This window comes from Carassius gibelio, chromosome A7, assembly GCF_023724105.1.
Source record: "Carassius gibelio isolate Cgi1373 ecotype wild population from Czech Republic chromosome A7, carGib1.2-hapl.c, whole genome shotgun sequence".
NCBI classification, from domain to species: domain Eukaryota; kingdom Metazoa; phylum Chordata; class Actinopteri; order Cypriniformes; family Cyprinidae; genus Carassius; species Carassius gibelio.
Genome location: NC_068377.1, coordinates 26431684 through 26449781, shown reverse-complemented (window position 1 = coordinate 26449781; position 18098 = coordinate 26431684). Strand labels below are relative to the sequence as shown.

The 18098-nt window shown below is 38.4% G+C and overlaps 2 protein-coding genes across 3 annotated transcripts; one reads left to right on the top strand and one right to left on the bottom strand.

Annotated features, from left to right (window-relative positions):
• Positions 1–243: 243 nt before the first annotated feature.
• LOC128016979 (WD repeat-containing protein 76) lies at positions 244–6739 on the top strand. The gene is made up of 15 exons (XM_052601998.1): positions 244–398; positions 907–1035; positions 1116–1184; positions 1265–1357; positions 1499–1551; positions 2016–2127; positions 2258–2359; positions 2815–2855; positions 3024–3177; positions 3317–3472; positions 4262–4377; positions 4474–4572; positions 4720–4872; positions 5549–5602; positions 6312–6739. Exons 1-15 carry the CDS (start codon positions 348–350, stop codon positions 6577–6579), a joined length of 1650 nt encoding a protein of 549 aa, XP_052457958.1. The 5' UTR covers positions 244–347; the 3' UTR covers positions 6580–6739.
• A 199-nt stretch (positions 6740–6938) lies between these two features.
• On the bottom strand, positions 6939–17293 carry LOC128016978 (zinc finger protein 710). 2 transcript variants are annotated; one of them, XM_052601997.1, is made up of 5 exons: positions 17132–17293; positions 9121–10650; positions 8395–8586; positions 8136–8307; positions 6939–8033 (listed from the first exon to the last, which is right to left on the bottom strand). In XM_052601997.1, exons 2-5 carry the CDS (start codon positions 10606–10608, stop codon positions 7855–7857), a joined length of 2031 nt encoding a protein of 676 aa, XP_052457957.1. In that variant the 5' UTR covers positions 10609–10650; positions 17132–17293; the 3' UTR covers positions 6939–7854. The 2 variants fall into 2 exon arrangements, with proteins under 2 accessions (XP_052457957.1, XP_052457956.1); XM_052601996.1 differs by lacking the exon at positions 17132–17293 and adding an exon at positions 12181–17031.
• Positions 17294–18098: the final 805 nt, after the last annotated feature.

Here is an 18098-nt window from a genome sequence, read left to right as displayed (position 1 = left end):
GAATAAAATAATAGTAAGATAATTGATAATTGATTAAATTACAAATCAATTAAATCAAATCAACGCCGTGTTCGTCGACTGTACGCCACGTGCACTGGTTAAGATATTACCCAAGATATTATAAGATATTACATTATTACCCAAACATGAAACGTCACGAGTGCACCTAAAGACCACCCATATAATGAATATTAAAGAAGATCTTCAGAGATTAGCAAATCAACGTTCACTCTTTTGGTGTCATAACAAAAAGTGGGCGGAGAAAGTTACAAAACGGATCAATAGCGCGGGAGTTTTCATAACAGCGTGTTTAAGGAAGTGTGTTGAATAACCTGACCTGCGTAGACATGGATGCAGATAAAAGTGATACAAGTTTAAAGACGATGCAACTTTTACAGGTAAGCTCGACGTTCGCTCCTTATTTTCTCATTTGCACACTTTATAGAAATACAACACGTGCTCAGTATGTCACAGAAATCTTGACACTAACGTTACCTGCCATAAGCACATATCAATAGATAGTTTATATATTGCATTGTAACGGTAGCTCGCATGCGTTTGAAGTGATTCACACGTATGACCACCTTACACTTGTATAACTTGTTTAGGTCCGCTATTATTGCAAAATTCAACTGCATGTTGTCTTTCCTGAAAACGAGATGAGAACTGATATTTTGATTTAACATCTGATCACAGAACGACTTCGAAGAATTTTATTCCTTTAATGAAATTAATTTCATGATACGTTAACCGTCGAATAAAAAACCGATTCCGTCAGCATTGTAGAGTTTTTATGTTTTATAGTAAATTTTCAAAGAAACTGCTTGCCTCAAAGCAGTGATTATAGCGCACCCTGCCGGACACAGCGAAATAATATTTTTTTAATCCATAACTTGTCATTATTAGGAAAGGACACCTCCTCAGGAGACTGGAAAGGATGGACCCGTGCGTCGGACGTCCCGGAGGATCACAGAAAAACAAAACCGAGAAAAGAAACAAATTTTCCCCCCAAAATGTCTGACATTTATGTCTGAGGTGAAACTACATCCCTTATGGAACGTTTTAGTTCTTATTATATTTATGAATTTCTGTATTGACTTACATATTTCCTTCAGAAAAATGACCATGTGAAAGAAGAAAATATTCAAGAGACACAAATAAAGCATGATTTGGAATCTCTTCACGTAAGTACAAACACTGCATCAGATGCTGATGGTCCACCTCAATGGCAGAATCCACCTTATCTTTGTCTTATCTTTAACAGGGTAACCGTGGGGGTTTGTCTAAATATGAGCTGGAGCGACTGGAGAATATCAGACAGAACCAGGCCTTCCTCAGTTCCCTTAAGTTACCTCAGGTAAAACTTTGCAGTGAGGCAGGAGAGTAATCTTTATTTATTTATTTTTTTACTTTTTTCCATCTTTGTTTTTTAGCTGTTTTTCCACATGAAACTTGCTTGACCTCACGACTGTAATCGATTTGTTCATTGGTACTGCAGGTTTCTGAAGCTCTGAGACCCAAGCCAAAACCTACTCAGAAAGGCCTGAAAAGGTAACGTTAATAGAAACTATTCAGAATTCAGAAAATATATACAATTAATAAATAATTTGTGACTCTGGACCACACAACCAGTCTTAAGTCGCTGGGGTATATTTTTAGCAATAGCCAAAAAAACATTGTATGGGTCAAAATTATTCATTTTTCTTTTATGCCAAAAATAATTCAGGTATTTAGTAAAGATGATGTTCCAGATATATCTTGGTCAAATATTGTCCGATGCTTAAAAACCATACATCAATGTAAAGCTTATTTATTCAACTTTCAGATGATTTCTAAATCAAAATTGAGAAATATTGACACTTAAGACTGGTTTTGCGTTCCAGGGTCACTTATGAGTAATTTTATGTATTTAAATTTAATAGATTACATTTTATGATATTATTTTTAATTGCTCTTAATGGTCAAAGGTTAAACTCCCCTCTGTCTCACTATCTAACTAAAGTAAATTATTTTAGGGAAAAGACAGAACCAGAGATGCTCCCTGTTCGCAAGTCACTGCGGTTACAGAACAAGGGTCCTCAGAAAGCCACCACTCTAGAAATGACTTTCTCTACAGTCAGAGAGCCTGTAAGTTACTGATATGCATCTGAAGGGTTTATGTTGAACTCAAACAAAACTTTGACTTTTTTTTTTGTACTTTGACAAAACCCTTTGAAAAATATTTAATCTGAAATTCATTAAATATGTCTTATTTCAGGTAGAAAAAGCAAGAAAAGCCCCAGGACCAATAGCACTTGATCCAATCAACCTGGACGAACATGTCAGGCTGCCTGAAGATTTGATAAATCTCTGGAATGAGGTCAGTGTCTACATGCACAAAAACATTCCTGTATTTAGAGGTGGGCGATCTTCCCAAAATATCATATCACGATCAAAAGTTTTGTTAGAAATCACAAAAAATCAGGAACCAAGATCTGAATCAAGATCTTCCCAATTTTGAGTCTTAATGTAAATACTCATTGTTTTTTTTAATAAGTACGTCACCACACATGAAAGACACATGACAGAGATGTGATATCATTTGACCAGCCACAGTCATCTGATTCATTGCTGTAGTTTTAACATTATTATGAGGACATAAAATATCCTAATCTCTATGGTTCGCAATCGCTTAAAAAAGTAGATTGTAGACATCTTCGAGATGATCACGATATGAAATTGACAGATCGCCGACCCCTACCTGTATTTATCAGGAATTGGTCATATTCCAAAAACCCTTGTTCATCACCCGAAACTGTTTGATGTCTTCTCTAGGTCCCATTAAAACAAGAAACAGGAATGTCAGATTTGAAATCGTGAGTAACATGTCATAAAAAGAGTTTACCTACACGTGTCATTTTGGTGTCTCTTTTATCAGTTTCAGATAAGGTTTCATCTTGTACTAATTAGCAGTAATTTTTCTTATTTGTGTGATGAGACTGTGTTATATATTGCATATAATATGTCAACAAATTTGTTTTCAGGTACCAACAAATGCTGCAGAACTTATCCATCAATGACGGTTGTGTGGTGAAAGTTGTGAAAGAGCGAATCTGTTCTGCAGCATTTCACCCCTCTTCATCCAGCTTGCTCATGGCAGCAGGAGACAAGTGGGGCCACGTTGGACTCTGGAAGCCGGTGAGATAACAGTGGACTGTTGTGATTAAAAAGGAGAGATGTTTATGAAAGTGGCAATGTTACATAGGGACTAATGGCTATTCCAGATGTTCTCCGCTTTGCTTGTAATAATGCACAATACTAACTGTGTTTCCCTCAGGATGCAGAATGGGGTGATGATGGTGTAATCTACTTTGAGCCCCACTCTCGTACAGTTACCAGCATGGCCTTCTCATCTCACCCTTGCAACCTTATAACAGTAAGCTTTGATGGCTCTGCACGCAGCATGGACCTGGAGAAAGCAGTGTTTGATGAGGTGAAACATTAGTTATACATGTCAGATCATGTTATGTACTCATTTCCGAAGCTACTGTCTTTATCACATAAACATGACAAAATGCACAATTTAATATTTGAAGGATTAAATACATGTTGCACATCACCTATGTCTTTCAGAGCAAGCACACAATCTAGAGATCAAATGTAGTCTGATCAATGTGTATTCAATCTGAACAAGGACATTAAAGATCAGATGTTTTAATCTAACTGAAACTTTTAAATTGCCTGTGAATATACACTGCTGGTCGAAAGGTTTGGGTCAGTATTTATTTATTTTGAAAATAAATACTTTTATTCAGCAAGAATGCTTTAAATTGACTAAAAATTACAAAAAAAGGCATTTTAAAAGATTTGTATGTAAAATAAATGTTGTTCTTTTGTACATTTTCTTTTCATCAAAGAATACTGGAAAAAAGTGTATTACTGCTTCCACAAAAATATAAAACAGCAGCATTTATAAGAAGAAATGTTACCTGAGCAATTTGTTTGCAAGAGAGATTTTTCAAAAACAAATTAAATGGTAGTGTATTAGTGTATTAATGACAGATGTGAAATTGACTACAAAAATAAAAAATAAAAGTAACAAAATATGTATTTTTATAAATCTAATTGAAGTATTTGTAAAACGTAATTAAAAAAAAAAAGATTAATTGTATTACTTAACACCCTCTTACCATCAAATATTTCTGTTTTGATCTTGTTTCTTTTCACCATCATAAGTACAACCTTCAACACTTCACAAAAAAACCCTTTGTTCTGTACTCAGGTGTATCGCTCTCCCTCTGGCCTGAAAAGTTTTGACTTTTTGACGACCGACTGCTCCACTTTACTACTCGGTCTATGGAATGGGGATGTTGCCGTCGTTGATCGTAGAACTCCTGAGTAAGAGCAAAATGTCAACACAGATGCTGAGGCTAAATAAACCACCGAAATATATTTATTTTCATCATAATTAATAAAGAACACATGTGATTGCAGGAAGTTACATGAATCTCTGTATACCATGGCTGCAAATCCACTGCGCTGTGTTCATGTCCATCCTGTGCAACAGCATTACTTTGTAGTGGCAGAGAACAGGTATTTCATAATACTTCTTTACTAGAATAATGTTTGGGGAAAAAAGTACATTTTCATAAATAAATTTTCACAAGTTGCAGAGTAAATGACTACATATCCTGCAGACTGAATGATATTGTGTGTGTGTGTTTTTTTTAATTCTTTTAGTTTTGTAAACATATATGACTTGCGCCATCTGAAAAGAAGAAACAATAAAGCAGTTGGTGAACTCACCGGTCACAGCCGCAGCGTATCCAGTGCCTTTTTCTCTCCACTCACAGGAAACAGAGTTCTGACCACTTGTATGGACGACAAGATCAGGTGCTCAGAGATTGCATGCATCACTGCTAAAGTGCTCATATTAAATTTTGAATATTCCTATATTCTCTCTTGAAAATGTACCAGTAGAGGGTGTCAAGAGCATTATGGCGAAGACCATAATTTAGGCCACAAATAGGTTGTATTGGCTTTTTTTTTTTCATTAAAGGTGCTGTATGTAAGTTTTTGACTCTACTAAAGCATGCTACAGTCAGTTATTCTCCTTTGAAAATGTCTGTTCTGGGCCGGAATGTCAGTTTCTGTTCTGTTTTGGGAAACCCGCCCTCTGCTAGTTTACCCAATTGTATTCCAGTACCCTGGGTTGCCAGTTGGCAGAAAACACAGCGCATTTCATTTCATTAATCGTCAAATGCCCTCGTTCCTGTTGGTGTCGTCAATCTGGCAACCTGAGTCTGAGGTGAAGGGTCTGGATGAAAAAAAAAAACCCTCTCCAGTATTTTGAATTTGTACTGCAATACCAAGTTCAACCACTCAGTGTCAATCCTACGTTCAGCACCTTTAACTACTAAAACTTTATTCATTTCTTACTAGAGTTGGAAATGCCATCCACTGTCCAAACTGCTTATTTTCTGTAAGGTCATGGGATGCTGGAGCCTTAAGATTTGGAAATGTATTGCAAACGTATTAATTTGCCTTTTTTTTTTTTTTTTTTTTTCAGGGTATTCGACACTTCCAAAATTAATGGCAGGACTCCTGTACTAAAATCAATTACGTAAGTTTGGGTGTTATGTAAAAATCATCTTTTAAATTTGTATTCATTAAAGAATAATGAAAAAAGTATTCCTTTCCACATAAATATTGTGTAGCACAACCGTTTTTAGCACTGATAAATAAGAAAAGTCTCTTGAGCAGCCAAACAGCTTATTTAAATGATTTTGATTTGAAGGATCAGAGGACACTGAAGACTAAAGTAATAGCTGCTGAAATTTCAGCTTTGCCAAAGAATAAATTGTTAAACATAATATTACATTATATGTTAAACATTATAATTCCACAATGTTACTGTTTTACTTATATTTTTGACTTGGTGAGCATGAGAGAAGAAATCTTGCCTTCTCCAAACTTTTGAACAGTGGAATATCTTTACAAACATCATGATACAGACCTGTTTATAAATCAAAAGAATTACATAACGTGAACAGGGCTGCAAAATATGGTCAAAGAACATATGTGAAATGATGCCCCACAAAGTGGATGAAAACATGTACTAACTAAATGGATACAAAATATGGTTTTACTACTGATGATTAATGCATATATAATTTCTTCATTTTATTATGACCAGATTTCTAGATTATTTAGCAAATTTGAATTGATGAATTTATGCACATCTGGCCCTTTGCAAAAGTATTTTTATTTTCTTCCTAATAACTTTATTCGAGGTGCCCATTGTAACAGCCTGCTAAATCACTTTTATGCAGGCACAACATGCAGACAGGTCGGTGGTTGTCCAAACTAAGTGCAGTGTGGGATCCAAAGCAGCAAGAATGTTTTGTGATTGGTAGTGTGGACAGGCCTCGCCGAATTCAGGTATATCACGAGAGTGGCCGCCTTCTTCACACTTTTCGAAACATGGACCACCTGACCACGGTGTGCTCCATCACAGCGTTCCACCCAAACAGGAACATTCTGCTTGGAGGAAATTCAAGTGGGAGGCTGCACATATTTACTGACTCTTTTATCAACTAGAAAATCTTAATTCTTTTACCCGTTTGTTGATTTGAGTCCCTCTTTTTCCCTTTCTGTACACCGAAAAGTATTTGCTTTTACTCTTGTTTTATATCAAATATGCTGTTTGTTTTTGTTCCTGTAACATGTTATAATAAAGATGATATAAACTCTTGAATAATCTTATCTTGGTCACTTTTTTTCCCCCCTAAATAATGCCTCTTGATAAAGTAACTGAACCTAGATTATGATTTGTACCTCTATATTGTATTTTATAACCCCTGCTCATCCTGAATTCACTCACACACCAAGTTTATACTGTAGTCCAGTCAGCTGAGCACATTGTCATTCATTTGAGTACATACACTTACAAAAACAACTTTAAAAAAAAAAGTTTATTTACGAATCTACAGAGTTGATTACTTAAGAAACCGCTTCTTACGAATGGGACACAGGCCTTATCTCTTTTAGTTTTACCAGAACTCAAACAGTCAGTGACGAAAGAGGCTCATCAGAAGTAATTAATTGGCTTTTTCAAAGTGCAAAATAAATAGCAAATCAATATAACAGAACCGTAATTCTCCACGCAGAGGTTGTTAAACCAAACTGTAGATCAGGAATGGGCAGCATATGGTCCTGTTCCAGTAGCTTTGGTACACGGCCCAGGCACACACTCACTCTTTATTCCTCTTTTTTTTTTTTTTTTACCCACACAAGCCTATCAACTCATGCAGATATCCAACCATTTACATAGGCTTTACATGTTTTTTGTTTTATGCTATGAGTTTGTGTTTATGTGTGCTGCTGTAAGTAAAGGCAATGTAAATGAAAATAAGTAAATCGACTGCTTTGAGGTACCACACAGATGAAGGCCACAAGGCTGCATGCACCTGCTATTCCCATATTCCCAAACAAAGTTATATTTGGAGGACAGTGTGTATTACGTTACACGAGACTGTATGTGTATGCACCAGCATTTTATGCTGCTAATGTTTTGGTTATTAATGTAACCATGTGATTCACAACATACTAAAAATACAGCGTTGATGTTTGTTCGAGCTGGATCGAGTCAAAGGACTCTTCGCAAAACTACCAGTGCCTTTTTAATTAGAGACAGAACTGGAGTGGCTACCTCATTAAATCAACCCCAGGAGGTCAAGATGAACTCCAACTACCTGCTCATCAACAACTTCAAAAAGGGTAGCAGTGGTTCTCAAAGAGGAACATCTCAATCACCTCATGTTTGATAAGTGCCAGCACAGGCCATTTGTTACTTGTAATTCAGACAGTATTTCTTTATCCTGTACTGTAGTTTCCCACATCTTTTCCAAAGTTATAATAGTCAAGTTCCTGGATGGCAACCTCGGAGAGCTTAGTTAGGTTTGGCGCATCATTATTTTCCATATTCTCTGGTGTTGTAAAATTGAAGTTCTCATCCTCATAGTCCTCATGGGGCTCCATGTCGGGCGGGCCATCTATATTAAACATCAAAATAAAATATTATAAAGGGCGTACGATTATAAGGTTTTACTGCCATGCCAGAGGATGATAATCAGATACTGTTGGGTTCTTCTCACCTTGTCCATCTGGAGAGACGTCCATTCCATGTTTGACTTTCATGTGTCTGCTAAGATTTCCCTTCAGGTTAAATTTACTTGAGCAGTATGCACATTTGAAGGGTTTACTGCCTGCATGGAGGTGCATGTGGCCCAAGAGGTTGTACATTCGATTAAATGATTTTCCACACACCTGTCAAATCCAAAGATCAAAAGAGCTTTACAAACCAGATGGAGAAAGGGTCACATGGAAATGTGTGATAAATGTTTGATGTTTTACCTTGCACTTGAAGGGTTTCACAGGCAGGTGTACGATCATGTGAGTTTTGAGGGTCTGTTTCTGGACAAAAGATTTGAAGCACACATGACACTGGAATGGCCGGACACTGGCGTGGATTAACATGTGTCTCTTCAGGTTTGCAGACAGTGTAAACTCTCTGGCACATACATCACACTTAAACCCCTTTATTCCCTGTTAAACACAAGCAAAAACAATCGAATAAACTGTACAACTGTACAAAAAATTTAGACCCCAGCAGTAGATAATTAGTCTCAATTAGCATGTCTATGAAATATGTTATTGGCTGAAATACTATACTGCATTGTATTTTAAGATACTAATGCAGGCTACATAGATCTTCTGCCACAATGGACATTGTTCACAGGAAAATGGCTGTGAGTGAAAATGAGAAGAAAGAAAAGGGAGGGATGAGAATGAAGAAGGAGGCCTTTCCTTTGGAATCTGCAGCTTAGATGAAAAATGTTAGACAACAGAGTTCAAAGTGTTAAAACCAATTAATTAGAATCATTGGTTGAGTTTGCAATTAAGTAAACTCAAACCCAATGCAATAAACTGCACAGGGGCCCAAAAAAACCTACTGAAAACACTGCTTTAAGTTTCTAAAAAGAAAATTGATTGATAATGTACTGAAATAAGGACATGACCTCACCATAGCAAACCGCAAACATACATAGTTATCCAAGAGCACACTATTGCTTTCTGTACCTTAGTAGCACGGGCCTGAGGCTTGTTTGTCTTGTGTGTGAGGGAGTGTTGGCGTAGCTGATGCAGCTGAAGAAACTGCAGGCCACACTGACTGCAGGAGAAGGAGCGCTGTGTTTGGTGCTTCAGCAGGTGATTCTGCAGCTGGCTGCGGTAGGCAAAAGACTTGTTGCACTGGCTACACTGGAAGGTGGAAGGCCCTTGGTGGCTCACCTGATGACGCTTCAGGTGGGCGTAAGTGGGAAACTCCATTCCGCACTGCGAGCAAACATGGCACCGACCTCGTTCATGCTTTACTTCATGAGCACGGAGTTCACTAGGGTATGCAAAACCACGGCGACAAAAACGGCAACTGTAGGGCTTAACATCGGTGTGCTGCAGCATGTGCCGCTTCAGGTGGCTGGTCTGGGTGAAGCCCTTCTTGCACACTGTGCACTTGTGTGGCCGTGTGCCCTGATGCGTCAGCAGGTGCGTCTGTAGGTGGCTGGGCTGCTTGAAGAGTTTTCCGCAGTGAGGACATGCATGTGGCTTGATGCCATTGTGGCCCAGAATGTGTGTGACCAGATTGTATTTGGAGGTGTACGACTTCTCGCACATGCGGCACTTCCAGCGCTTGAGGCCCTCGCCGACGTCCACGCAGTATGACTCATTGATCTGGATGTTGATGTCCAGTCGGTCAATACGGCGCCCACGGGGTGCCTCTTCTTCCACTGGCTCTGTCCAGAACATCGCCTCATTGTTCTCATCGAAGTCTCCGACTCCTTCCATCTCGCCACCTTCATAGCCAGCCTCGCTCGGCTGAAAGTAACTGCTAATTTCCTCGCCACCGGTTCCTGCTTTCCCCATACCATTTCTCCCATTTTCCCTGACCTCAGTTACCTCATCTACTCCTTTTTCATGTGTTTGGCCCCTGTTGCGTGAAGGTACCTCATGAGGTGCGTGGCCATGGGAATGAGGGTGTAAATGTGGATCGGGTGGAGGATGCGTACTCTTGGGGTCTCGGACACAGGTGGAGCAGCAGTTGTTGGGTTGGGCTTTGGGCAGGACCCTATAGCTGGAGGGGTCGACCATTTGCATGCCTTCTCTGGACACCATGTTGTTCATCATGTGAGTGCAGGAGGGCAAACCTGGGGTAACGGCTTCTCCTTTAACGTGCGATGCCATGTCTTGGTGCCCTATAGGGGGTTTGCTGTTCTCGGATTGACCCTGCCACCTTCTCTCAGCACAGCTGGAGTGCATGTGCCCATCCTCGCCCAAATTCTCCCCAAGATAGTCACCGTTGGCACCTATAAGCTGGTCGGCGTACTCGTAGTCCATTCTCTCACCTGGTGGAGCAGGGGACTCTTTGGGGTCTCCGGTGTAAAAGCCGTTGGGGGCGATGGTGGCGCCAAAGACCTCGTTCTGGGAGATGAGTCCCAACACAGCAGCTTGGGCCAGCGACAGGACCACCACAGGGTCTGTCTGTGTCCCTACGTCCATCTGCTGGTGCATGGCCTCAGAGTAACATCTGACCAGCCGCTGTGTCTTCTCCTCCTGTAAAGCACACATACAAACACACAGATTACTTTAGTAGGCCTACATTATCAGTTTGTCTATTTGTTCGAAACTACTTGTTCAAGTGCAAGGTAAAAGATCATTTGCAAACATGTATAGCATGGACTAGTGTAAAACACTATGGAAAATTTACTGATGTGGTCCAATCTGTATTTTTTTTTTTTATTGAATTTGATGTTTTGATTATTAAACGTTTTAATAAGCATTAAAACTTTTTTTCTTCTATATTAGTACTTTTGTGATTATATGATTGTCAATAACCTAAAAAGTAAAGATATTGTTACTGATTGAGCAAAACTGAACCAATCTGCATTAGTGGCACCAAACCAAACTGACTGTTTTCAAACAAGTTTCAAACACTCCCCTCATCTTGCTTAGTTTATAAAGGTAACCCCATGCCAGTCTCCCACAGCTGGCTAAACCAATATCTATCTGCCTGTGGAAACAAACCACTGCAGTACTATTTGGTGCCACTAATGGTTCAATCAATACACAGTTTTTATTTACTCATGTCATTCCAAACCTGTACTACTTTGAATGTTGGTGACCCAACAGTTGTGGATGCCACTGACCTCAAATGTTTCGACAAAAAAAAAAAAAAAAAAAAAAAAAAAAAAAAAAAAAATTATATATATATATATATATATATATATATATATATATATATATATATATATATATATATATATATATATATATATATATATATATATTTCTTTTTTTTTTCACACACAAAAGTCAGGTAAAAAATGACAATAGGGTTGGTAAATGATGACCAAATTTAAATTTTTAGGTAAAATATCAGTTTAAAACAAGGTAACCCAGTCAGCGCTGTCCAGTTTTTTTTTTACTTACAACTTATCATCTCACTCGCTCAACACAAAACCACATTCCCTCAGACAGGTGACCCTATTTAAGGACGATTCCACACCTTAAAATTATTTTAACTCTGCTTAAGCGTTGTGCAAATAATGTAACACACAAAAAAAATATGTAATGATAATTGTGCTGCCAGTAGGCATTTTCAAGAACAACAGTTTTTTCTATAATCTTTTAAAAGACTGGGAAGATACAGTACAGACTGAGGAAAAGAAAAGGAAGAGAGACGGACAGAAGGGAGAGTGAGTGAGGTAACAGAAAGAGAAGAAGAAAGAGAGAAGGAGGGGCAGAGAGTGGCTGGATGAGTGAGTGAAAGCAAGAAAGAGAGAGAATGGGAAAGAAACAGAGATTGAAAAAATTGAAGGAAAAATTTTGAAGGATTAGTGTGTAAGAGAGACAAAGAAGACTGAAAGCAGCTGATGAATTTTGAAATTGAGCAAATACTAATCACTGCAAATAAAACATCAATTCAAAAACAAGATGCAATCAAATACATAAAAAATTTCCAATCATTTGATCAGGCCATTCAATTGGGCCGTCCAGTTTAGTGAACACACATACATAAACAAACAATCTGCCAAACAAACTGAGCCCTCAGAGGGCACTGGAGCAGTTGCAAGGGGAACTCACCACATTTTTCTTGGTCTGTGGCTTCAGGTGTTTGAGAGATCTCATTCTGACGCAGAGTCACAGGTTCGAATTCACCCGCTGCCCTCCCCTTCATACATTACATGTTTTCAGTACCAGAACAGACACACTCTCCTCTGTGTTTCTTGCACTCTCTCTCTCTCTGTTCTCTGTGTTTGTGTGCTCTCTTTTTCCTCTCTCACTCTTTTTCTCTCTCTGATTTCCCCTCCCCCACTCCCCTCTCTCTCTTTCTGTCTGTCTCTCTCTCTCTCTCTCTGGCGCAAGCAAGAATACACACATACACAGTGCTCTTTTCCCTCACTCCCTCCCCCTCTTTTTCATTCTTCTTTTCTTTATTTCGTTCGTTCTTTCTCTCCATTTATTCCTGATACTCTCTCACTCAGAAATTCTCTCTTGCATACACTTGCGAAACATGTTTGAAAACACAAACATTCATGCTGTGAAAAGATTATGAGCTCTGCCATTAACATATACGGAATCATGTACGTCACAGCACGCACACCAAGAGAAGATGAACAGAAGGAAGCGGCAACAAAGCAAATAAAAGGTATACACAAGATGTATTCTATAAAACAATACTGATTTGAGATTATATGAAAAGGAGTAGGTAATGGAAATGCATAAGTAGATGAAAAAAAGTGACAGGTTCGATATGCAAAAACAACGCTTCACCCCCATACTCCAGGAAGAACAGAGAGGAGCGAGCATACATGCATCTGAGAGAGTCTGTGCCAGACGAGGACCTTTTGGCCTGTGCGCTGAGAAACAGGGGCGTTCAGCACATCTCTCTGTTGTAATGCTCAGCAGACTATGTGATGTGCATTTATGGTCTTATTATATGAGTATCCATTCAAAGTTCAAACTGTGTCAAGCCGGTAACGATGCATTTAAACTTTGCTGTTCTTTAAATGCCTTCACATTCATATGCCACACTTTCCATGTGAGGGTGCACAAATACAGTCTACATGATCCAAAAAGATACATATAGGCACACAAACAAAACTAAAAATAAAAAGAAATATACAATACATGTGTTGTATTAAAGTAATGAAATGGAAATTTATTTCCTTTTGATATGCATCACAATACAAAATAAAATATCGATTGCAACTTTCATTATGTCGCAGCTTTAACTTGGTTTGGACAAAATAACTAATTACAAGCTGTATATTTGAACAAATAAGCAATAATGTATGAGAGCCTATGCTATATAGTAACAGCTTATTGATTTGCATTATTTAGCTTGATTAACCTGTAAATAACTAGATAACTGTATAATTATGGAAATGCATATGCATCCACAGTCATGGAAACAAGAGGAACAAATCTGTGTGAATTGTTTGTGAAGTCATTCTGACGAAGTCACAATTTATGTAAGAATGGTTTTATGAACCACTCATACACACACACAAATTCATTCGGCTTGTGTTTAATGAATGGGTCCCATTGTTAAGAAGTGATTAAAGTTCATTCAAAACTGTTGGATATAATTACACCTTATTACATACATTTGCAATTATTAAGTATTGATTTGGGATTTAAGATTAGTAGATATGCCTCCATACAAAATGGTTGAGAAAGAGAAGGATTGTCAAAGAAGAGAAAATGGAGGGATGAGGGAGGAGAAGAGAAGCCTTTACCAGTCAGGACAGATAGAGGGAGAGAGGGAGGGAGGTTTTGTGAGAGAGCAAATGGTGAGAGAGCAATAGAGGGAGAGAGGGGAGGGGATAAAGAGAACAGGAGAGGGAGGGGAGAGAGATGGAGAAAGAGAGAGAGGGGGGGAGGGAGGAAAGAGAGAGAGAAAGATACAGAAAGAGAGAAATGGGAAAGGACAGAAAATGAATAACAGAGGAAGGGGAGGATGGAGGAAAAACTCCAGAATAAGGAAAGTTAAGTCAGTTTGATTGTATGTTGTGGGGGTATTAAAGGGAAGAAGTGAAAAAGAAAAAAAAAGATGCATATCAGATGTGGGTAAGGCTTTGATTAATGAACTAGTATGCAGCATCCATGAATGTGAATGAGGCAGCAGTCCATATGTGATGCTGCATTTCTACCCTACGAAGTCAAAACAGCAACTATGGCAACACTGGAACTGACAAAGCTATACATTTTCAAACTCCGAATTAGATTCTAATTGAGCCAAACATGATAGATAGTTGTTCTGAACTTGTTTATCCTACAGAGCTCACACACTATGATATTTCAAGCACCTGTCTGTGATATTTAATGAGGGCTTTCCGGCAACATACAGTAACTCTTCATTATGATTTCATCCATTATTTGCATGAAATTTATCATATGACATTTTTAAACAACAAAGAGGTACAGTCAGGTTGATACACTCACAACAAACACATTTTTTTACAATTGGAAACTAGTGGCCTAAGATGGAAAAAAGTTACAATTTAGAATCTGTACATTTGTGAAACCAAGCAACCATACAGATTAACTTTTCCTTTATCTGCTAAACACTTCATCGACATTTAAATAGCACCTGCACAAAAACCTTGTATACTTCAGTATCACAAAGCACAATTTTTAAAAATCATTAATGTGCTATTCTTACTCTCCAATTGTCTTTGTTGCCTCAAATGTACAACTAATATAGATGCTGGCCACATACAAACAGAAGCTGTTTGTGATATGCCGCACAGAGAGAGATGCTCACTGCATTTATAGTTTTCAGAGTGCAGTAGCAAAGGTACAGCAGGTAGCTGAAGTAATACCAAGCTAAAGAACATTGTGGCATGATTCACTGGACTGTTTACAATAACATCTAAGTCAATCAAGCCTAATGCGTTGCTATAGACACATTACATGATAAGGTTTACATTAGAACAAAGCAAGAAAATTCACTAAGTCATTCCATGTGGCAAGGCCTTTAAAGAGTCAGTAATTACAGTGTAATCTAAACTGCATCTATTCTTTTCACAAATATAGTACAGACATCTTTCAAGCTCCATCACTGTGTAATATTACATAGGGTACAAATGCACTAATTTATTATTATCTATAAATCGTGCCCATTATTGTTATAAGATAAACATGTTATTGTCAAAATCTCAACAGTAATGATTACTGTGCATTACATCAAGCAAGCAGAAACACATGCAAGAATTTAACGACCATCTGTCCAGCCAATGCATCTCAAGTAGAGCTACAATTATAAAGACATACTGTTAGATTTGTCAAGGTTATAATTGTAATAAGGACCGCCAATATCATTCACATCTACAGATACCTGAAATAAACCGTTAATGCCAATAAGGAGTGTGTGATAGAGGGAAACAGGTGTTGCTTGATTTTATAGCATTAAAAACAGTAAATGCTTCCTTGCCCTAGAACATAACTGATAACCCACACCTCTCGTCAACTTCGTCTTTATAAGAACTAAGATTTAAAAAAAAAAAAAGCGATTCACAACTAATGCAAGCTGATATCTGATGGCCTACATATTATGCCATGCGACAAACCTGTTAATTTCCATATACATGGAAAAAACATAGTTAGTAGAGGGTTTTTCAATGACCGATACACCTAATAGCTGAACAGGCGGTGGCCGATATACACATATTAATCAATTACTAAACATTTAAATTGTGACAAACGGGGATACACCAAATAGCATAAATGAAATCAACATATATTCACAATATTAACTCAAATGTCTTTACATACAATGTGCTTTTCATCATTCAACAGCTGTTTGATAGGCTTTTAAACTGCTTTATGCACATGAAACATTCTCACCATGTACTAACAATAACAGTGTGAACAGTACTTTAACAGCACGGACAAATGACAAATTTGCAATAACTTTAAGAACGACTTTTCCATATGATGAATAATAAAAACACAACGCAACACCCTGACAGCCAATCAGAATCCACTGAACTTTAAAGAGCTGGCACTTTTAAAGCGGTACGCGACGTAACTGCACGAATATAGTTAGTCTTCAAAATAAACCACGTTATGCTGCATGTGGTAGTATACTTAGTTATAGTTATCTCTTTATAGTTTCCGTTCTTGGCATGAGCGGGCGTTAAGTGGACCTGTGTAGTTATTGGCCTTCCATCAAAACCATCACTTAAAACATCCACTTCATAATCATATAAATCAACAAATGTTTGGATGTGGTCTTCAAAGTCAGATTTAACCATCATGCCTCATTCAAAGCGAGTATGAACACTTGATGCATAAAAGTTCAAGCTGTGATGCTGCTGCTCTTTCAGTTGATCTGGAGATCTGTGAGGTGACAATGATGCACCTGACCTTCAGTCAGAGATGTAGACAAACACTCGCCGTGATTAAAACGGAGACCGTATTCTTTCACTCTCTCTGTCTTCATTCTTAAATATGGCAACGAATACCCTTGGACCTACACTACAACAAATCCCAATTCACTAGCAAGCTAGCTAGCTACATCTTAAAACTCAGCATCAGCAGCTCCATCGAGACGTAAAGAGTTGAAAAAGAAACTCCAGACCTCATGAGGATGGGCCTGTCTTAAGTTTTGCTCCGGTCATATAGTGAGCTAGGCTAAGTGACGGCGAGTGGGGCCTGCTCTCTTCGTTTATGCGGCTCTTTTTCACTCCCTCCATTCCCCTCCCGACGCCATCTGTTTGTGCCACGAGAGAGTGTGTGTGGAAGTAAAGAGAAAAGGCGACATTTTGGCTCTATAAAATGACCCACATACTGAATCGCTCTCTCGGAAATACGAGTGCAAATCGTTATGTAGATGTCAGATGAAAAGCGGAAATGTAAATATCAGCATCCAGTTCAGAGTGCACATTATTTTTTGAGGCCAGTTAGGCACAAATCGGTGAGTTTCGCTGGGACAGACAGTGGGACAGCCGCATTTTGTCGGGGGCTACACGATCAGTTTCGTTTTCTGTTTCTATGGCAATAATGAACGGACCGTTGTCGAACTTACCACGCTCCAAAAATCGGGTGTATACGTAGAAAACACTTTGGAAGATTTGAATATCGCTTTCTAGTTTGAATTGTTGCTGGTCTGGTTCTCTGTGTTCGGCAGGAAGGAAGGAAGGAAGGAAGAAGGGAATGAGAGAAAGAGTGACGTGAACGAATAAACAGCTCGGGCTCCTCCTCGCTGTCACAAGTAAATGATGGAGCTCGTGGCCACAAAATATCTACCTGCACACTCATTTGATTGCAAATATTGGCTACGCAGACGATTATGTTTGTTGAAGGACGGAATGACAAAATGTGAGAAACCTGAGCTAATGAAGTGATATGCCTCTCAAAGCACAAAATGTAGAGATTTTTTATTATTTAAGCAGTATGTTTATTCTGTATCTGTCTTCAACGTGCACTTTTGTTTGGGTTAATTTATATAATTTATAGGACTTATTCAAATAACGGACGTTAGAGGACGCTATTGTTTCACTAGCCTAGTTTCCTGCACTAACAGAAGAGGTCGCACTCTCATTATCAATAAAAAATCACTTCATGAGGTCAGTCGATCCCGTAGTCTTAGCGGCTTTCATTCAGTATATTGGTTTATTAAATGTAAATGTAAAAAACTTTCACTCGACTGCTCTCTCCTGGTTTCACTGAAGCCAAGCAGGGTTCAGTCTTGTCCTGTACATGGATGAGACCTCCTGGGGAATACTGCTACTGCCGGTTTGGCAGGGTCCTATTGGGTAACCCTTCAATCCTGGTTAATTTGCATATTGTCTTTGATCAGACTTGACCTCCTCATTATTCCCGTAGTCACATGTGGTAGTAAAAGACCCATGTGAAAAATGCTATATCAGTGTAGCAAGGTAAAGTGCTGTAAAACAGGGTTCCCAAATTGACCATTGTTGGCCAAATTACATGCTTGGACAGGGATTAAGGTGTGACAGTAAAACAGTACAAAGTATGGGTTTAGTGAAATA